General features: G+C 39.9%; 1 protein-coding gene across 1 annotated transcript in view; it reads right to left on the bottom strand.

Annotated features, from left to right (window-relative positions):
• KCNMB4 (potassium calcium-activated channel subfamily M regulatory beta subunit 4) overlaps positions 1 to 23,200 on the bottom strand; it is a 72,118-nt gene that overhangs the window by 24,315 nt on the left and 24,603 nt on the right. Inside the window, exon 2 of the mRNA XM_082635453.1 lies at positions 17,973 to 18,100. Coding sequence (XP_082491579.1) covers positions 17,973 to 18,100 — 128 coding nt within the window. The remainder of the gene's footprint in view (positions 1 to 17,972; positions 18,101 to 23,200) is intronic.

Genomic DNA, 23,200 nt, shown 5'->3' with positions numbered 1-23,200 from the left:
GAACAAGTCTATTCCCAACAGCAGTGGCAGCAGTGGACTGGAGGACACCTTTGGTTTGAGGGTCAAGGACTTGGGTTCAGATACTTACTCTGCTCCTCCCTGGTCATGTGACCTTAAAGGCTATTTGTTCTTCTGTAAAATTCAGATAATATGGTCTAACTTCCTATTGAGACCAGAGGGCTAATCAAGATTAAGTTTTTCTATTTTTACTGTGGTTAAAAAAAATATATATATATATATACACACACATATATATATATACACATATATATATATGTACACACACACACACACACAATAAAATTTGCCATTTTAAGTATACAATTTAGTGGCGTTAATTAAATTGACAGTGTTGTACAACCAGCACCATTATGTTTCCAAAACTTTTCCATCACCCCAAATGGAAGCTCCGTAACCATTAAGCAATGACTCCCTTTTCCCTCTTCCCCCAGTCCCTGATAACCTCTAATCTACCTCCATCTCTATGAATATGCCTATTCTAGGTATTTCCTCAGATGAATTACTGACAACTAAAAATGTTTGGAAATGGAGTAGGATGCTTCAGGAGAAATGACATCCATTGTCACCAAAGTTGTTGAAATAGAGAATGGAAGATACTTTCAAAAAACGTGGCAGGGGGGCTTCCCTGGTGGCGCAGTGGTTGAGAGTCCGCCTGCCGATGCAGGAGACACGGGTTCGTGCCCTGGTCCGGGAAGATCCCACATGCCGCGGAGCGGCTGGGCCCGTGTGCCATGGCCGCTGAGCCTGTGCGTCCGGAGCCTGTGCTCTGCAACGGGAGAGGCCACAATAGTGACAGGCCCACGTACCGCAAAAAAAAAAAAAAAAAAAAAAGGTGGCAGGGGACTTCCCTGGTGGTGCAGTGGTTAAGAGTCCGCCTGCCAATGCAGGGGACATGGGTTCGAGCCCTGCTGGGAAGATCTCACATGCCGCGGAGCAACTAAGCCCGTGCACCACAACTACTGAGGCTGCGCTCTAGAGCCCACAAGCCACAACTACTGAGCCCACGTGCCTAGAGCCTGTGCTCCACAACAAGAGAAACCACCGGAGTGAGAAGCCCATGCACCACAACGAAGAGTAGCCCCTGCTCGCCGCAACTAGAGGAAGTCCACGAGCAGCAACGAAAACCCAACGCAGCCAAAAATAAATAAATAAATAAAATAAAATAAATTTATTAAAAAAAAAAAAGTGGCAGGATTCACTTCGGGTTGGAATAAATGACTAGAAGATGTCTCCCAGATTTGATACCCTCTACATGTGTTAGAGGCTAATTCTGGCCCATTTCATCCAAGATGAAACTGAGGCAAGAGCTCTTCAGTAAGTAGACCAAGGTCATACACCAAGTCAGGAAGAGAGCTATGGATAGAACTCAAGTCTCCTGACGCACAGCCCTGCCCTGCATTCCACCATCTGACGGTGCTGCACTCTGTGACCTACTTGTCCTACAGCTCCTGTAGTTTTCCTCCCAAATACCCTCGCAGCTTTGTTTAATAGCTACATAAACTATCCTAAGTGAAAAGTGATTTAATAACATCAAATTCTTAACTTTACTGCCACAATGATAAAAGCTGTTAGAAGGTGAATTTGCAAGCATAAAAACACTTTGAATAACAATCAGAAAACAGACTCTCAAATTTACATCCTAAGTAATGTAAAGCCATTTGGGTGTCAGACTTTGAAAGAACACTGAAGTGAATTCCATACATATTCTATAGCATACTGGAGAGGGAACAGCCATCACTGTTTTTTTTTTTGTTGTTGTTTTTTTTAAAGTACAGACTTTGAGACCAACGAGAGCTTTCAATTCTGATGTAATCTCTCTTAATATGGAACCAGACACAAATGTATACAGAAAAGACTCAATTTTGGTAAGATTCCAGATTCACTGTTTTCTTTTTTAAGACTCAAGATATATCATTGGGCTTAATGCCTAAAAAGAAAACCAATATATTCCTTTAAAAAACAACTATAGAACCAGTCTCTTATTTAATGAAAGATTATAAGAAATATTTTTCAGAGTAAACAGAAAACAAAAGTAAACAGCTCTATTAAAAATTAATTTTTATCAAATAACAAGTCTAGTATTTAGTAATTCATTCAAAGGTCAATAAAATTTCCCTATGGAATTTATTCAAAATATCACTTCCCATATTTATATGCACATTTTCCCCCATTTGTATCCTAAGAGGTCTGCAAGTAAAGATGAGGTTTTTTTCTTTAGTAATTTGTCTTATAAAAAAATAAAAGGAAAGCTTAGAAGCCAATGGAACAATTAAATTCAACCTATAAATATATTAAAAGAAATCTGGTTTTAGAGCTTCATAATTCGAAAACAAATGCAAAGACATAGCCAAAATCAATTACAATTGACCAACCATTTTTCGCTGTATTGGTTATAAATGTATTCAGAGACAGGTATATAAACATGTAAGTACAATCTCACTTACATGCTTAATCTCACTTCTGTACAATCTCATGTCCATTCCCTCCTTCCCTTCTCCACTAATTCTGCCTTTGCCCAAGCTCTTTTCATCCTTTGTTTAGACTGATGTGATACTTTTCAATTTGTTTAACCTTCCTCCATTTTCGGCTTATATCCAGTCTGTCTTCCATGCAGCCACAAGACTGGTCTCCCTCAAGTACAAATGTGACTTGCTACTGAATAAAGTCTAAAACCTTAGCATGCCATAAGAGCACAGTATTATCTCATTCAACCTCTGCCGGTTCATCTATCACTTTTCCCCTAAATGCACTCTCCAAGAATACATAGCTCCTTACATTTCTTTCAGTTGCCTATAACATTCCAAATCTTAATGCCTTATTTTCCCTGAAATCCCTTTTCCTAGCCTTCATCTACCTGGGAAATTCCTACTCATTAAAAAAAAAAAACAAAAAACCAACAACAACAGCTCAAACTTTTCTCTGTGAAGGCTTTTCTCTCTCCACTCCTTATCTCCATTCAAGTAGGTCCAGGCACTATACTGTGTGTGTGTGTGTGTGTGTGTGTGTGTGTGTGCGTAATTATGGCACTTACTAAGTTACATTCTAATTGTTTATGTACATGTTGGTCTTTCATAGTAGTCAGTGAGTTCCTTGAAGACAGAAACCAAGTCTTATTATCTTTGATCTTTGATCACTGTTGTTTGGTATAAGACAGGTGATTAATATATGCTTGTTGAATAAATGAAAGAGTAAATGACTGAAATGGTGGTAATGTTATGGATGAAATCTAGGACACTGAAAAGGGTAACACATGATAGAAGACTGATAATCTATTTGTGGCAGGAAGCTTTTGCAGCCCCTAAAACAGTATTGTTTATTTCAAGGAGAGGAGCTAGGTATTCACATAAGTGAATTTTCCAAATAATTGAAGTTTAACCTTTCAAGTTGAATAAAAACTAATACAAATATTAAAATATAATTGGTAACATCTTTCTAAAAATGCATTACACATTTCCTTGCCTTTTAAGGAGAGTATATTGAACCAAATTTAACTTTTTTGATGACTCAGTGTCATCATTATGAAACTCAGTTACTGTTGAGGTAGGAGGACTGTCTGCTCCTCCACTAAATGGCTCCAGACTGTTAACCATTTGGTTCTTTGCTAATCTTCTTTCTCTCTCACCATTAGGATGTGATCTAGCATCTTAAGCTGTTGTAATTGTACAAGCCTTCAGAATCAGGGAATCACAAAATCGTACAACTTGAGAACTTAGAGGACTCTTAGAGATCATTTAATCTATCAATCTATCAAATTTTGTAGATACGAAAACTAAGCCCTAAGTAAGTGAGCATTCTTTTTCTGATTGATTGCTTTTAACCTTCTATTTTAATGGCTTTCAAACGGTGTTCTAAAGAGCATTCTACTCAACTTTAGCTGGGGCCATTATGTTCATCTTTCTCTAAAATGCTAAGGGCAAATTTAAGTTGAAAATATATACTATAGGACCCACATAATCTGAAGGAACTTAAAAATTAGGATATAACTGTTCAATGTCAGAAGTACAATGTATTTATTTTATTTCACAATAGAATCCATTCTTTTTTGTTATTTTTGTGTGTTCCACTGCTTTACTCATCAATCAAATCTCTATTATTTATTCACTCACTCAGCCTCCAATCAGTGAATAACAGGGCTATTCACTGATTAGCTTTTCTACCCCAGTTGTTAGAAATTTACAGAGCAAGGAAAGAAAAGCACATACATTTACTAAGTACTCACTCTTGTGCAGATATGATCCTTTCCAAAACAAAACAAACAAACAAACAAAACCCTTAAGACAGATAACATTATCCTCATTGTATAGATGAGGAAACCAAGAGCAAGAAGTTCCACAATTTCCCCTAGGTCACACAGTTAGTAAGTGGTAGATGTAAACACAGATGCCTACTGCCACACAGTTGCTGCATTAAGGAATTCATAATCTATAAAAGGAGAAAGATACATATTCAACCAACTCTATAACAGTGTGAAAAAAGCAACCCTAGCCCTGTAGGAGCTCAGAAGAGGAACTGACTGATTATACCTGAAAAGGTGAGAAAAGGTTACACAGTGGCCTTTGAGGCAAATCTTATAAATATTAATAAAAATAGGCAGACGCCTGAGTGGAGGAGGTGCTGCTGTTGCCCCCATCTCCGCCTCCATCCTGGAGCCTGGAGCCCAGAGTCCACCACTCTGCGTGGAGCCCACCTGTGTCTCCGGTGCACTTCTCCATCCCTCCCTCCTCAGCAGCCGGGGACGCGGCACGTTGAACAAGACCCTCTGCTGGCATCAGGCAAGCAGGATCACAACAACTCATTTTTTTCCAGTGAAATAATCCATTCACCAAGGGGAAATTGAATCAGAAAGACATCTTGCCAGCTATGTGGTTTGGAATAGACCAAGGGAGACATGGAAGGGATCTCCATTGACATCAGAAGCTGTGATATCAGGACCTCTTGCTCATCTTCAGGTAAGAGTTCAACCTACTGATGCTTTACAAGTCTTACTATTAAAATTACTCCTAGGCGGACCTTCAAGATGACAGAGGAGTAATATGTGGAGATCACCTTCTGCCCCGAAAATACATCAGAAATACATCTACACGTGGAAAAACTCCCACAGAACACCTACTGAATGCTGGCAGAAGACCTCAGACTTCCCAAAAGGCAAGAAATTCCCCATGTACCTGGCCGTGTGGCTGACAGGGTCTTGGTGCTCTGGCCTGATGGGAGAGCCGAGTTCAGGACACTGGTCCACCAGAGACCTCCCGGCCCCACGTAATATCAATCAGTAAGAGCTCTCCCAGAGATCTCCATCTCAACGCTAAGACCCAGATCCACTCAACGACCAGCAAGCTCCAGTGCTGGACACCCCATGCCAAAAAAGTAGCAAGACAGAAACACAACCCCACCCATTAGCAGAGAGGCTGCCAAAAATCATAATAAGTTCACAGACACTCCAAAACACACCACCGGACATGGTCCTGCCCAACAGAAAGACAAGATCCAGCCTCATCCACCACAACACAGGCACCAGTCCCCTCCACCAGGAAGCCTACACAACCCACTGAACCAACCATACCCACTGGGGGCAGACACTAAAAACAACAGGAACTATGAACGTGCAGCCTGCAAAAAGGAGACCCCAAACACAGTAAGTTAAGCAAAATGAGAAGACAGAAAAATACATAGCAGATGAAGGAGCAAGGTAAAAACTCACCAGGCCAAACAAATGAAGAGGAAATAGGCAGTCTACCTGAAAAAGAATTCAGAGTAATGATAGTAAAGATGATCCAAAATCTTGGAAATAGAATGGAGAAAATACAAGAAATGTTTAACAAGGACCTAAAAGAACTAAAGAGCAAACATACAATGATGAACAACACAACAGATGAAATTAAAAATTCTCTAGAAGGAATCAATAGCAGAATAACTGAGACAGAAGAACGGATAAGTGACCTGGAAGATAAAACTGTGGAAATAACTACCACAGAGCAGAATAAAGAAAAAAGAATGAAAGGAATTGAGGACAGTCTCAGAGGCCTCTGGGACAACATTAAATGCATCAACATTCGAATTATAGGGGTCCCAGAAGGAGAAGAGAAAAAGAAAGGGACTAAGAAAATATTTGAAGAGATTATAGTGGAAAACTTCCCTAACATGGGGAAAGTCCAGGAAGCACACAGAGTCCCATACAGGATAAATCCAAGGAGAAACACGTCAAGACACATATTACTCAAACTATCAAAAATTAAATACAAAGAAAAAATATTGAAAGTAGCAAGGGAAAAGCAACAAATAACATACAAGGGAATCCTCATAAGGTTAACAGCTGATCTTTCAGCAGAAACTCTGCAAGCCAGAAGGGAGTGGCAGGACATATTTAAAGTGATGAAAGGGAAAAACCTACAACCAAGATTACTCTACCCAGCAAGGATCTCATTCAGATTTGACGGAGAAATTAAAACCTTTACAGACAAGCAAAAGCTAAGAGAATTCAGCACAAGCAAACCAGCTTTACAACAAATGCTAAAGGAACTTCTCTAGGCAGGAAACACAAGAGAAGGAAAAGACCTACAATAACAAACCCAAAACAATTAAGAAAATGGTAATAGGAACATACAAGTTGATAATTACCTTAAATGTAAATGGATTAAATGCTCCAACCAAAAGACGTAGACTGCCTGAACGGACATATAAACAAGACCCGTGTATATGCTGTCTACAAGAGACCCACTTCAGACCTAGGGACACATACAGACTGAAAGTGAGGGGATGGAAAAGATATTCCATGCAAATGGAAATCAAAAGAAAGCTGGAGTAGTAATTCTCATATCAGACAAAATAGACTTTAAAATAAAGACTATTACAAGAGACAAAGAAGGCCACTACATAATGATCAAGGGATCAATCCAAGAAGAAGATATAACAATTGTAAATACTTATGCACCCAACAGACGAGCACCTCAATACATAAGGCAAATGTTAACAGCCATAAAAGGGGAAATCGACAGTACCACAATCATAGTAGGGGACTTTAACACCCCACTTTCACCAATGTATAGATCAACCAAAATGAAAGTAAATAAGGAAACACAAGCTTTAAATGACACATTAAACAAGATGGATTTAATTGATATTTATAGGACATTCCATCCAAAATCAACAGAATACACTTTCTTCTCAAGTGCTCATGGAACATTCTCCAGGATAGATCATATCTGGGGTCACAAATCAAGCCTTGGTAAATTTAAGAAAATTGAAATCATATCAAGTATCTTTTCCGACCACAATGCTATGAGACTAGATATCAATTACAGGAAAAAAAAACTGTAAAAAATACAAACACATGGAGGCTAAACAATACACTACTAAATAACCAAGAGGTCACTGAAGAAATCAAAGAGGAAATCAAAAAATACCTGGAAACAAATGACAATGAAAACACGATGACCCAAAACCTATGGGATGCAGCAAAAGCAGCTCTAAGAGGGAAGTTTATAGCAATACAATCCTACCTCAAGAAGCAAGAAACATCTCAAATAAACAACCTAACATTACACCTAAAGCAATAAGAGAAAGAAGAACAAAAAACCCCAAAGTTAGCAGAAGGAAAGAAATCATAAAGATAAGAAATAAATGAAAAAGAAATGAAGGAAACGATAGCAAAGATCAATAAAACTAAAAGCTGGATCTTTGAGAAGATAAAAAAATTGATAAACCATTAGCCAGACTCATCAAGAAAAAAGGGAGAAGACTCAAATCAATAGAATTAGAAATGAAAAAGGAGAAAAAACAACTGACACTGCAGAAATACAAAAGATCATGAGAGATTACTACAAGCAACTCTATGCCAATAAAATGGACAACCTGGAAGAAATGGACAAATTCTTAGAAATGCACAACCTGCCAAGACTGAATCAGGAAGAAATAGAAAATATGAACAGACCAATCACAAGCACTGGAATTGAAACTGTGATGAAAAATCTTACAACAAACAAAAGCCCAGGACCAGATGGCTTAACAGGCAAATTCTATCAAACATTTAGAGAAGAGCTAACACCTATCCTTCTCAAACTCTTCCAAAATATAGCAGAGGGAGGAACACTCCCAAACTCATTCTACGAGGCCACCATCACCTTGATACCAAAACCAGACAAGGATGTCACAAAGAAAGAAAACTACAGGCCAATATCACTGATGAACATAGATGCAAAAATCCTCAACAAAATACTAGCAAACAGAATCCAACAGCACATTAAAAGGATCATACCCCATGATCAAGTGGGGTTTATCCCAGGAATGCAAGGAGTTTTCAATATATGCAAATCAATCAATGTGATACACCACATTAACAAATTGAAGGATAAAAACCATATGATCATCTCAATAGATGCAGAAAAAGCTTTTGACAAAATTCAACACCCATTTATGATAGAAAACTCTCCAGAAAGTAGGCATAGAGGGAACTTACCTCAACATAATAAAGGCCATATATGACAAACCCACAGCCAACATCAATCTCAATGGTGAAAAACTGAAACCATTTCCACTAAGATCAGGAACAAGACCAAGTTGCCCACACTCACCCTTATTATTCAACATAGTTTTGGAAGCTTTAGCCACAGCAATCAGAGAAGAAAAAGAAATAATAGGAATACAAATTGGAAAAGAAGAAGTAAAACTGTCACTGTTTGCAGGTGACATGATACTATCCATAGAGAATCCTAAAGATGCTACCAGAAAACTACTAGAGCTAATCAATGAATTTGGTAAAGTAGCAGGATACAAAATTAATGCACAGAAATCTCTTGCATTCCTATACACTAATGATGAAAAATCTGAAACAGAAATTAAGGAAACACTCCCATTTACCATTGCAATAAAAAGAATAAAATATCTAGGAATAAACCTACCTAAGGAGACAAAAGACCTGCATGCAGAAAACTATAAGACCTTGATGAAAGAAATTAAAGATGATACAAACAGATGGAGAGATATACCATGTTCTTGGATTGGAAGAATCAAGATTGTGAAAATGACTATACTACCGAAAGCAATCTGCAGATTCCGTGCAATCCCTATCAAACCACCACTGGCATTTTTCTCAGAACTAGGACAAAAAATTTCACAATTTGTATGGAAACACAAAAGACCCCAAATAGCCAAGGCAATCTTGAGAAAGAAAAACGGAGCTGGAGGAATCAGGCTCCCTGATTTCAGACTATACTACAAAAGTACAGGAATCCAAACAGTATGGTATTGGCAGAAAAACAGAAATACAGATTAATGGAACAGGATAGAAAGCCCAGAGATAAACCCATGCACATATGGTCACCCTATCTTTGATAAAGGAGGCAAGAATATACAATGGAGAAAAGACAACCTCTTCAATAAGTGGTGCTGGGAAAACGGGACAGCTACGTGGAAAAGAATGAAATTAGAACACTCCCTAACACCATACACAAAAATAAACTCAAAATGGATTAAAGACCTAAATGTAAGGCCAGACACTATAAAACTCTTAGAGGAAAACATAGGCAGAACACTCTATGACATAAATCACAGCAAGATCCTTTTTGACCCATCTCCTAGAGAAATGGAAATAAAAACAAAAATAAACAAAGGGGACCCAATGAAACTTAAAAGCTTTTGCACAGCAAAGGAAAACATAAGGCAAAAAGACAACCCTTAGAATGGGAGGAAATATTTGCAAAAGGAGCAACTGACAAAGGATTAATCTCCAAAATATACAAGCCACTCAAGCAGCTCAATATCAAGAAAACAAACAACCCAATCCAAAAATGGGTAGAACACCTATATAGACATTTCTCCAAAGAAGAAATACAGATTGCCAACAAACACATGAAAGGATGCCCAACATCATTAATCATTAGAGAATTGCAAATCAAAACTACAATGAGGTATCACCTCACACCGTTCAGAATGGCCATCATCAAAAAATCTACAAACAATAAATGCTGGAGAGGGTGTGGAGAAAAAGGAACCCTCCTACACTGTTGGTGGGAATGTAAATTGATACAGCCACTATGGAGAGCAGTATGGAGGTTCCTTAAAAAACTAAAAACAGAACTACCATATGACCCAGCAATCCCACTACTGGGCATATACCCTGAGAAAACCATAATTCAAAAAGAGACATGTACCACAATGTTCATTGCAGCATTATTGACAATAGCCAGGACATGGAAGCAACCTAAGTGTCCACTGACAGATGAATGGATAAAGAAGATGTGGCACATATATACAATGGGATATTACTCAGCCATAAAAAGAAACGAAATTGAGTTATTTGTAGTGAGGTGGATGGACATAGAGTCTGTCATACAGAGTGAAGTAAGTCAGAAAGAGAAAAACAAATACAGTATGCTAACACATATATATGAAATTAAGAAAAAAAAAAGAAAAAATGGTTTGATGAACCTAGGGGTAGGACAGAAATAAAGACGCAGACGTAGAGAATGGACTTAAGGACAGGGGGAGGGGAAGGGTACGCTGGGACGAAGTGAGAGAGTGGCATGGACATATATATACTACCAAATGTAAAATAGATAGCTAATGGGAAGTAGCTGCATAGCACAGGGAGATCAGATTGGTGCTTTGTGACTACCTAGAGGGGTGGGATAGGGAGGGTGGGAGGGAGATGCAAGAGGGAAGATATATGGGGATATATATATGTGTATAGCTGATTCACTTTGTTATACAGTAGAAACTAACACAACAATGTACAGCAATTATACTCCAATAAAGATGTTAAAAAAAGAGTAATAAAAATAATAATAGCAAAAACTTTTATAGGAATTAGTATGGGTAGGCACATGTCATCTCATTGATAACCTCACAATAACCTTATTATTTCTCCCTCTACAAAGGGAATGGAGGCACAGGTAGGTCAGAGTAACATACCCAAGACTACCCATGCTAGGAAGTGGCTAGTTTCAGCATTCCTTCTAGAACCACCATAGTGTGCTAATTCCTAGAAGTGGGAAAAGGTGAAGGAAGAGGAGACAGGGCAAAGGCGTGGATGTGCATGAGAAACACAGAGTAATCTGAGGTGACTGGAGCAGCTGATAGAAAACTGAAAACATTTAAATCAGGCCATGTCACCACTCCCCATCACTGGCTGCTCACTGAGTTTAAGAGATATGTAAACCCTGCCTACTCTCTCCAGAGTCAACACTTACCACTCTCCTTCTCTCTTACAGCTCCTCTGTCACATGGGCCTTTCAGTTCCTAAAACTCACCAACCTCTTTCTTGCCTCAGAACCTTTGCACATGGTGGTGTCTCATTCTGAAATACTGTTCCCCTCACTTTTCACCTAGCTAACTCTTGACCATCTTCTGGTCTCTAACTAATTATGATTTACTCATACAGGCCTTCAAAATTCCCCACCTTGTTATAATATCTCATAGCAGCACCGCTGGCTTTTCCTTCATAGCATTTACCCCACTTTGTAATTATCTGTGTAATGGTATTACGACAGACTGTAAGCTCCATAAAGGCATGGATCACGTCTGGTTTGTTTCTTTTTTTTCACCTGATGGACACATGATTAAACAGCAGAAGTTGCACCTAGAATTGGAAGGGCATAGTCTTTATCCAATGAACAATAAGAAGGCAGAAAAACGTAATCAAGGATTGTGACAAAATCAAATACAGGCTTAAATAAAGTACAACGGAACCTAGTGTAGTATAGGTGATGGATGAGAGAAAGGCCAAGCCTAAAAGACCAGTTGAGGGTCACTTCAACTATCTAGATGAGAAACAGTGAGGGCCTCAACCAAGGGAATGAATTCAAGACCTCACAGGTGGTGTGACTGGATTGGTTCATTTGACGGGGTGTGTGTGTGTGTGTGTAAGCCTGCTCTGTGCCCTCTGTGAACTATTATCCACTCAGGACAATAAAATAAAGTATTAAAAAGCAGATCTGTATAGAAAAACACGATGCTCTCCATAAGAGGAAAAGTTCAAAAAATAAAGACCGATCACTCTTCCTTGTCCTTGGATCCAAAGGGAATTAAGGAATGAGTAACCATTTTCCAGGGACACGCCCTCTTCGAGGGGAAGCTGGTGAAGGCAAAGATGAGGGAGGAGAACTGTATAGACAGACTGAGACTACAGAGACACTTTCTAGCAATGGAATGGGGCTTTCAAAACAAACTTGGTGGGTTTCCCTGGTGGCGCAGTGGTTGGGAGTCCGCCTGCCGATGCGGGGCACAAGGGTTCGTGCCCCGGTCCGGGAGGGTCCCGCGTACCGCGGAGCGGCTGGGCCCGTGAGCCATGGCCGCTGAGCCTGCGCGGCTAGAGCCTGTGCTCTGCAGCAGGAGAGGCCGCAGCAGTGAGAAGCCCGCGTACCGCAAAAAAAAAAAAAAAAAAACAACTTGGTAAGGGGGCATCACTCAGGTTTTGCTGAGAAAGGATAAGCCAAGAAAAGGCTAAGAAGAGAAAAAAATGGTATAGGGAGGGTAAGTGTGACCTTACCTAAAGTGTGACCTTAGAAAAAAGTGTAAAATAAAAATCTACACATTGTATGGAGATTGTGAGCCTTGAGGTTGAAGGAGAGAATGAGCCGAAAGGTTGTAGAGGAAGATCACGAATAGAGGCAGCCTGGGACAGCTTCCACTGAGCCCTGGGTGTGAGGTCACCCAGCAGCACCTCCTTGGTGCTCCTTGTCCTTCTTGGGTGCAGAAGGAGGGAGCGACTGCATGGGGACTGTCCTGCTGTAGCAGGCATGGCTGCTGGTGGCTGCTCTGGCCACCGCAGATTCTATTCCTGAGTATATCTCACCTAAATAAGGCTTCAACAATGGAAAGCTAAGACTTCAATCATCTTTGTCTTAGATTTTTAAAATAACACCCTTTTCTTGAAAATGGAAACTTCTTGGTACCTCTTCTCCCTAATTTCCCGAATTTGAGTGAAATCTAAAGGTTACTTTAAATATAAAGTTCATCTGATCAAGAGCATCTGGGAGTCTCTACAGTAAGTCTATTTTTATTTCATATTTAGCAGTAGTAAAAAGTGTACTAAGAGTAGAGAGCACCAAGGAGCTGCCATTTTTCACACCTACAACCAGCATTCTTGTTTCCTCTTGCAAATGTCACAGTAAAAGAGCCAAAACTCCAAAGTTCTGTTTTCCCAAAGTCACTTAAAAATTATGTCTTGGGCTTCCCTGATGGTGCAGTGGTTGAGAGTCCGCCTGCCAATGCGGGGGACACGGGTTCGTGCCCCGGTCCGGGAAGATCCCACACGCCGCGGAGTGGCTGGGCCCGTGAGCCATGGCCGCTGAGCCTGTGCGTCCGGAGCCTGTGCTCCGCAACGGGAGAGGCCACAACAGTGAGAGGCCGGTGTATCGCCAAAAAAAAATTATGTCTTGAGTGCTTCTGAGTTGTGACAGACCACCCTCACTTCTATCTACACCCCGACAGTCTGAAAATGGGACTGCCAGATGATGGATAAGGAATGGGTATCCGTTCTGAAGGAGGAATGGGGGGCTTAAATGTACTGCTACTAAAGTTAATACAATTGATACATCATGCAGGGTGAGCTCTTTTCAGAGAGTTCTCAGTATTCCAGGGAATGGTCCTGCTTGGTTGGGCTCTGAAGGTAGTCAGAGTTCACGCCCTAACAGGAGGCCAAATGGGGTTGCTAGCCTTTAGAAAACTCGGTGCCTGAGTGGGGAGTGAGGGGAAGTTAAGAAGATGACCAGCAGCTGGGCAGGACAGCCCATGGGAGGGGGCTTCTGTCTGCTTCCCCCTGCAAGCTAAGGTCACGGATGCTCGGAAACCAGCTTCTGGTCCAGCACTTGGAAGCTTAAAGGCTCACCTGGTTCAGACAGTGGTGGGTTCAGTATCAAACTGTCTTGACTGCTGGTGCCTATTTCCTGTTGCTGTGTTCCCACCTCACAGAAAAACATATCCTCACTTAGCCTTTTTATTTCATCTTATCTTGTTTTCTTCAGGGCGTGTTCCCTTTTTGCCTTATTTACCATCTGTAGTCAGTGTTTCCTTCTTCCTCAGCAGTTTTAGTCCATACCTGTCTCATTTCTCTGTATCCATTCCTGTTTCCCTCTCAGTTACTCATCTCCTCCCCCAAAGTCTTTTTCCAGTCATGGCAAACTTCTTGAAAAAGGAGTCTGCACTTTGTAAAGCCTTCACAGTCTCACCTCAGGCTAATACAAAATGATTTCAAACCCTGTGCTTTAAGACAGTACCTAAACCGTGTTCACAAAGATCACTCACACGCTCCTAATTGCCACAGCTGATGACTTCCCAGTAGTCTGTCTTGATTACCCCTTTCCCCTTAAAACATTCCCCCTTCCAAGTCTTTTCACTTTCCTCTCCACATCTGGCCACTCTTTCTCCATCTCTTCCCCTCATACCGTCAACACAGAGGATCCCACGATTCTGTCAGCATTTCTCCCCTCACTCCAGTATGCACTCTTTCTCCTTGCTTCAGCTCCAGCTTGTGTGCCAGTGATTCCCAGACTCGTATAACACTGACCCTGACCTCTTGCTCCTGAACTAAAAGTCTGTACTTCTACCTCTTTCTTTTGGATATCTTACGAGACCCCCAAATTCAACAGTCGGAGCTAGACTCTCCTCATGCTCAGTCAAATGTGGTACCTGCCTTTTCCTCATCACGTGGTCATCAAGTTCTGGTGATTGTAATTCCAAATGTCTTTCTGATGTACCCCTCTGTGAGCTACTTCCATTACCTCTACTCTCGTCTAGGCCCTCAAACTGCTTTAACGGGACAAGAAGATGGTTAATAGAAGGAGCTTTGGGAATCAGACTAGCTGGATTCTGGGTTTTTTCACTTAAAGACTTCAGATGGAGTCTTTAAGACTCAGTTTTCTCACTTGTCAAGTGGGGCCAGAATTTAGAACTATTATAAGAAATTTGGTGATCTAACCAAAATGTTATTCACAATGGTTGGCCCATGGTAGCCACTCAAAAATGTTATGTTTTTCACTCAGTACTCTCCTTACTTCCTCCCGTCTCTGAGCTGGAGCTCCTGCCTTTAACCCATCTCTCCTCTCCAATACACATTAAACTCTCACATCAATTACTTTCTAAATCAGAGATCTACTCATGTCAGTCTTTGATTCAAAAAAAAAAAAACTTTTCACAAATTTTCATTGCCCATATGACAAAGACCATCTCCTTAGTTTGGCATTTTTGACCCTTTAGAAATCTAACCCCAAGCTACCTTTCCAGCTTACAGATTCACCACTCCTTATTATATAAACTATTACCTAACTTACCTTACATTGTCAAGCTTGGTTTCTTTATCGCAGCCACCCTATCTTCAAGGTCTTCCTCCCTTTCATCTCTAGCTGATGAAGTCATACTTATATTTGCATAAACATCGGTTTCCCCCAATAAAGTCTAATTCCTTGGAAGCAAAGAACCTGCCTTATTATTCTGACACATTGCATTCATTGATACATTCATTCACCAAACATTTTTAAACTGAGAACCAGGCACTGTGCGAAGTGCTAGGGATCCAAAGCCAAAGAAGATATAGCCCACACCATTAACCAGTAGACAGTCTGGTTGGGAAGATGGGCATACAAACAATTCCAGTAGAGGGTGACAGGTGAGAGGATAGAGCAGTGGCTCTCGATCCTGGTCATATATTAGAATCCCTGGAATCAATTTTTTAATCAATTTAAAAGAACGATAATGCCTAGGTTCAACCACCAAAAATTCTAATTTAATTGGTCTGTGATGCGTTTTTTGAAAAGCTCTTCTGGTATAGTTACGATAGTGAGGGTTGCAAACCTCTGAGAAAGAGCTCTATACACAACATGGGAGATATACCTTATAGCTGGCACTTTTGGTTGTTCCACAAATTCTGCCCCCTTCTGTACAACCTTCCTTCACATGATTTAGGAGACATTGCCTTATCCCCATCTCAGAGGTAGATTCTAATTGCTCTTTCTTGTGACTGGTTTAGGTGTAGGCAAGGACACCTGAGGGGAGGCTGGCTGTGGGAAGCTGGGAAATGGTTTCCTAATCTTAAGAAAAATATACTGGAGAGATAGGTTTCTTTCTGCCTTTGGACAATGCTGTGCCTGGCTGTGACATCTGGAACCACAGCAACCATACTGTATCCATGAGGGGAGCCACCAGGAGGTAAAACTGAGATCTAGAAAGGAGCAGCATTCTTGATGACACTGTCAACTCATTGTATCAAACTACCCTACTATCAGTCCACCTGTGCATTTTTGGATGTGTGAAGTAATAAATTTCCTAATTGTTTATGCTATTTTGAGTCAGTTTTCTGTTGACTTGCAGCAGATGGTATCCTAACTGATATACAAGTAAACCAAACTTGAAGATCAAGGAAAGCAGTCCAGAGAAGGTGATAATCAGAGGAGAGTCTTCAGCAAGGCAGTCAAGAAGCAGAAGCAAATAAATAGGGATGGATAGTTCCCTATAGTTCAGAATGGCTACCGCAAATAATATGAGTATGGAGATGAAGCTGGAGAGGAGGGAGTCTGGGGCAAGAACTTGAGGAGGCCTGTATGCTGTGAACTAGATTAAATATGGCCACAAAACCGTTGCCACTTCTTCTATCAAAAAGCAGAAGTCTATTTCAAAACCCCATGAATCTGGCTGGCTTCATGACTTGCTTCGACCAATAGAACATGTCAAAAGGGATGTGACGTGAGTTCCAGAGCCAAGGCCTGGCTCTCTTTAAACGCTGTCCTGAGGCTGCCATATTGGAAGGAAGGCAATCTAGCCTGCTGGCAGATGAGAGGCCAGGTGGAGAACGGAGGTGCCTCAGCTGAGCCAGCACCAAGTGCTGGGCATGTGAGGGAGGGTCCATGCCACAGTGGACCATGCAGCTAGTCCAGCCATCATGTGAAGAACCAGCAGATGAACTTCCCAGCCAACCCACAGGATCTAAGAAATAATAAATCACCGTCGCAGTAGGCCACTAAATTTGGGGTGGCTTGTTACACAACAACAGATACCTGATACGTAGGCCATGCCAAGATGTTTGGACTTTACTCTGAAAACTATGAGGAGTAACCTGATCAGACTCATGTTTTAGAAAGATCGCCTTGGCAGCAACGTGGAGAATGTCTTGGAGGGGGGTGCAGGGCAGAGGTAGAGGACTGGTTAGAAGACTATTGTGTTAATAGGGCTGAGAAATAATATGAATCTGAACTAAAACAGTGGCAGAGGGAAGGCAGAGAAGAGTTAATATAGGGGTAAAATCAACAGGATGGTGAATACAGGTTATAGAGTGTAAAGGAGAAAATGAGTTAAGAATTACTCAAAGTTTCTGGACTCTGCAAACGAGGGGACGATAGTGCCATTCACTAAGAGAGGGAACTATGGGAGGAAGAGAAAGTCTGACCTAACTTTGGAACACCCAAGTGGAGATGTACAGCAAGGAGTTGAGAATGCTCAATACGCAATAAATGTTTGATGAACAAATTACTATGGTTAATCTGGTTGGGAACTGAAGTATTCATTGCTATATGGCATGACTTGAGTTCACTCTAAGACAAGTAAAGTTATAATGGTGTGAACTCATTTTATGGATACTTGGTCAGAACAGAAAGGAAAAAGAAAGATAAGATTTGATGTAGCCCAAAATGCTGATAAATCTGCACATTGTTCAGTTTGTGTGCATTAATCTATAATTCTCAGGGAACATTCCTAGTATACAATGTTCTTACCTAAAGGCACTTTCTTAGTGTATCCAGAGGGTAAACTCTATGATACAGGTTCTCTCTTTTTTTTGGCTGGCAGATTCTTTACATGCCGCCCAACCTGTAGAATTAGAAGGGGCTTCCCTAACTACATGCTAGAAAGAGTTGAGACTATCTCCACGTTGTATATTTTGCCAAATGAGCCCACTCTATGATTTACTAATATAATAAACTACAGAGGCTACAAACAACTTTAATATGCACATGTAAATATTGGCTTACCTTTGAAATTGATTAAAATAGCAAGTAAATGGCTGGGAACCAATCTCATCTTTCCAGTACTGTTGCCAATTCATGACACTTTCCAAGTTCTTCTGATTTTCTCTCTTACAGGGAGGGATATAGGAGCACTAACAAAACAGAACACAGAAAGTAAACCTATTATTCTATAGAATATTGAAATATAGTCCTTTTTAATAGACAGATGGCATTATGCTGATGGTAAATCTAATTCTGACCTACTTAATTTTTAATTTAACCAAATTGAAATTCCGAAACTATATTTCAAGTTTTGAATTTGGCGCAATTACAGAAAGTATTCCGATAACAGAAGTACAGCCCAAAATAACTTTCAGTCAGTACAGTATAAAGATACTTTATAAACAATTAGTTACAATTTATTAGTGAATTTAAAGCGTAATATACTCTGTCTTTGAGGGCCTGCCAATCAACAAAGGGAGGTAACACAAAACTTAATTTTTATCCCCAATCTCTAATAGACCTTGATATTTTCTTCTTCCATTTTTAACTAACAAATCAAGCACATAGCTCTCCACAGATACTGCTCTCAACTGCTGAAACTCCAGTTTTCTTTTCTTATATTTTCTTGGACAACAAAATCAACAGAAAAGTTCCTCTCAAGTATATGATCAATGCATTTTGCTAACTGATGCCTTTTTCTAGCCATGCCTCTGACAAAGTAGTCCTCTCAGAAGGGACTTTATTACTCTAGCAATACAGACTCAGCAGAATTAGAAAATTGCTCTTAACCTTAGATGTTAAAATTAACCCTTAGCATTCTAATCCATTTTCTCCATTTCAGTCTTTCATCATGATGATGATCAAGATGAAGATGATGTCAGCTTACAGTTGTTGAGTGTTTTATGCAAGACACTGTAATAAGTGCTTAACAGGCCTGACTTCCTGTACTTCCTACAACAATCCTCTACTGATGCCCATCCTACAGATGAGGAAACTGAGATTTCTGTCAGCTCTACAGCTGGAACTAGAGTCTGGTGATTCATCACATTTTACTCTCAGATGTTTTTACAAAGGTGTTCAGTATTAAGAAGCAGGGAAAAATCCATTAGCTCTAGAGTATAATTTGAGTTGCATTATTTTAGAGCATATAATTTGTCAATGCCTTATCACTATTTTCTAGTAAAATACAAACTTTTCGTACGATGTATAAAGCTCTCCATGAGGTCCCTGCCCTGTCCTCGTCCTCACTTGAGCCTGGGATGCAGACGTACAGAAGCACTTGCTCCCAAATCTGCCACATGGAATCACACAGTATCGTACTTGTCTGTTTTATGTCAGCCTCTCCAATTTGTTGGCAAGTTAGGACAAGGGTTATTTTTTTCTCTTCTGTCTTTAAACTTAGGACTATACCTGATAACAGTGAAGTTTCAAAAATGTTGGTAAAATTAATTAATAATAACACACTTAGATACATCTTATTCAAGATGGTGAAGCTATTTTCACAGTGGTTAAACCTTTTAAAAATATATATAAACATTTTAAATTTTGGTAAATTTGTTTATTTTTGTTATATGTAACAAATTCACAACATATTATGCAAATATCATCTCAATGCTTGAATCACTGCACATTTATCTTCTGCATATATAGTTTCACTTCTACTAATAACAATAGTATAAAGCTAAAAAGTTCTGTGAAATTATGAATTCTGAGTTCTTCAAAGCAATAGTTGGGCTTAGAAACAATGGAGACCGTTAGATAGGGCTCCAGTCCTATTATTTGTTACATGTTTAGACTGAGTAAATCACTTTCTTTTTCTGGATTTCATTTTTTCTAATCTGTTAAATCTCCAAAATAATTTCGATCTCTACATCTCTATGATTCTCTTCTTGGAGATACAAGCAAGAAAGGACCCAGCAGAAGGCAGGACTACAAACACCGTTGCAGTGTTTTTCCTGAAAGAGATCCTGCCCACTGGGGAGATGGCTGGGAAGCTTGATGAAGCCACCATTCCAGCCAGCAAGAAGGACAAGTGTGGCAGGTCTTTACTTGGGGACCTGTATTTTGCATTAGGAAAATGTTCATAAGGGGCCTCTGATTTTCCTATTGTTTATTTCCTATAATGTGCTGGACATTTCCTTTCCTTCTGTTAAAAATTCTTTTTCTGAGGCTTCCCTGGTGGCGCAGTGGTTGAGAATCTGCCTGCTAATGCAGGGGACATGGGTTCGAGCCCTGGTCTGGGAGGATTCCACATGCCACGGAGCAACTAGGCCCATGAGCCACAACTACTGAGCCTGCGTGTCTGGAGCCTGTGCTCCGCAACAAGAGAGCTTGCGATAGTGAGAGGCCCGCACACCGCGATGAAGAGTGGCCCCCGCTTGCCACAACTGGAGAAAGCCCTCGCACAGAAACGAAGACCCAGCACAGCCCAAAATAAATAAATTAATTAATTAATTTAAAAAAATTATTTTTCTATATCATGGTCAACTAGTTTGTAAAGTGAGAGTAGGCACCAAATGACTGTGCTTTTTGTAGAAAGGAGAAATTTCTAGATTTGGAGGCAGAAGCCGTGAGATATGAAACCCAAAAAATTCATCAGAGCTATTTTTGCAATGGGCATACTCAACACAAGAGGTATACTAGATATTTTAGGGAATAACAACGAATAACCAAATGTAATTAAAGTAGGTTTTACAATTTTGCAAGTTAACTCAACCTGAATTCTTTACTATTCAGTTTTGGTGGGGGTGGAAGGAAGAAATGGATTTAAAAGAAACGTCTCTACTGAACGACACTCTATGATCTGACCAGGAGACTCCCACCTATGTGTTTCTGAAAAAGTCAAACAAAAACTTTCACTGAGTGTGTAAAATTTTGTATTAGGTATGTTGTGATTTTATGTGGGATAAAAGAAATGTTTCCTGCCTTTAGGAAACTTTGAGCTGGTATGGATGGATTTTTGGAAGCACAGTACTCTTTCACGTTGGGGAAAATAACCTGTGATCAAAATTCAAGTATTTTTTCCATGGACTGCATTCTTTCCAAAGAGTATCATAGATTAAATAATGAGCTTACAATACTCCAGCAACTTCTAAAGCTCACATCGTTTTGAAAGGAAAATTGTTAAAAGGCTAAACTTTAGGCTCTTAAAAATCATTACTGTTTATTTTGTTATACCATGATTGTCCGTTTAGTCGGTCTTTAAAATTGCTGTGAAGCCTAACTCAGATCTTCCCTAGATTCCTTCTCAATTTTACTTAGTGGATCAGTGTAGATTGTTAGAATTTTAAAATAAGCTATAAATGAAAATTCAAAGCAGTGTTCTAGAAAAAAGAATTCGAAAATCAGTCATAGAAACCTTCCTTTCTAAGTTGTTCAAGTCTGATGGTTTTCCATGCACCAAAATGCTCCTTCATGAATCTCTCTCCTTTGGGGGAGGGGCACAAATAACAATGTATGTCATATCATCACATCATCATCATCATTACTATCATCACTTGGCTAACATTTATTCACTATATGTCAAGCGTCTCATTAATCCAAATCTCATTTAATTCAAATGAGCAAATATTATAATCACCCCCTTTTTACAGATGAGGAAACTAAGGGACAGAGGGGTTTAAGAAATTTTCCTTCGGTTACAATGGCAAATGGAATAGCTGGGATTCCAACTTCAGAGGATTCTTAAACCACTACACCACACTACCTCCCTTTAGGGCATCCCAGTTTTCTCTCTTTGGAGCCCCCTGGTTTGGAGGTAAGGGAGGTGTCCCGACTTCTGCACCCCTCTCTTGGAGAAATAGTATAACGTTTCTTTGGGAATGGAATTGGTGTAGTTTTCCTGAGGACTGGTGGGCTGAGGCCATCTGTTGCAGCCCTTTGTTTTTCCAATATACTCCCAGAGAAATGCACTGTTAAGTCCTTGCTTGTTCTCTTCTGTCTCAATTTGGCTTCAGGGTTGGTTTTTGGTGCCACAGATGTAATTTCACTTAGGTGAATTTATAGACACAATGTGTTTGGTCATGGAGGACAATGAGCATTCCCTTGGCGAAACTTTTTCATACAGTTCTGACCTTTCTTTTTTTTCATTTGCAAAGGCAGCATCTCCCAACTTCTAATATCATTATCGCCCAAATAACCTTCACTAGAGGCTGTGTCATTTGCTGCCTAAACTTGCATGAAATCACTTTCTTTAAAAAGTCAGGAGAGGGCCTCCCTGGTGGCGCAGTGGTTGAGAGTCCGCCTGCCGATGCAGGGGATACGGGTTCGTGCCCCGGTCTGGGAGGATCCCATATGCCGCGGAGCGGCTGGGCCCGTGAGCCATGGCCGCTGGGCCTGCGCATCCGGAGCCTGTGCTCTGCAACGGGAGAGGCCACAACAGTGAGAGGCCCGCATACCGCAAAAAGAAAAAAAAAAAAAAAAAAAAAAAAAAGTCAGGAGAAAAAGAAGCATGTGAAAAAATATGTTGAGTGCCTACCTTTTAGAAAGAAAATTTGACTTTTGCATTCATGAAGGAAGTTGAGGGGATCCAGTGGGCTATTCTGAGTATATTAACATAAAGACTTCCAGTGAGTTTATTAAAGGAAAAACTATCATTACTTGATGTGGAATATTTGATTACATATGTATTATCACTTATTTTCCATTATATCATTTTAGGGTTTATCAAGATTTGTAACAGTATTCTTTTTCAGCCTACCACAATGAATTTACATTTTAATAGAACACTACTTGAGTGGGTTCTTTGTGATGTGTCTTGAGGATTGCATTTCAATCATGTGGGCAGAGTAGGCAAAATTCACTTTCTTCCCTTACTGAGTCATTTAAAAAAACCATTGCACAAGACACGTGGCCTATTTAAACACTGGGGGCCAGATTCTATGATAGGCATTACCTAAGAAAGAGAAATGAAGAAACTTTTTGGTTCCAGTTTCTTTCTTGACTTGACTTGGTTAGGGAGGGTAGTATTGAAAGATATAATACTGGAATGGGTTTAGTGGATTCGATACTTTCCAAAGTAAATTATTGGTTAGAAAATGAATTCTTTTCTTTCTTTTTTTTTTTGGACCAGCATTGGCCCTGTAATTAACTAGATAATTGGTTCCACTTATAGAAAATGAATTCTTAAAACATTATATACTGGAACACAGGATTGATTATATTTTATACCATAATCCTCCATTTTCTGAAATCCTGTAAGACATCTCTGTGTCAGCTATGATTTATAATATTAGTGACATTTCTGACAA

The sequence above is a fragment of the Mesoplodon mirus genome (genome assembly GCF_964341445.2).
Source record: "Mesoplodon mirus genome assembly, chromosome: 11".
Taxonomy (NCBI): domain Eukaryota; kingdom Metazoa; phylum Chordata; class Mammalia; order Artiodactyla; family Ziphiidae; genus Mesoplodon; species Mesoplodon mirus.
Note: the sequence above shows the minus strand (reverse complement) of the source record. Positions and strands in the feature narration are given on the sequence as shown.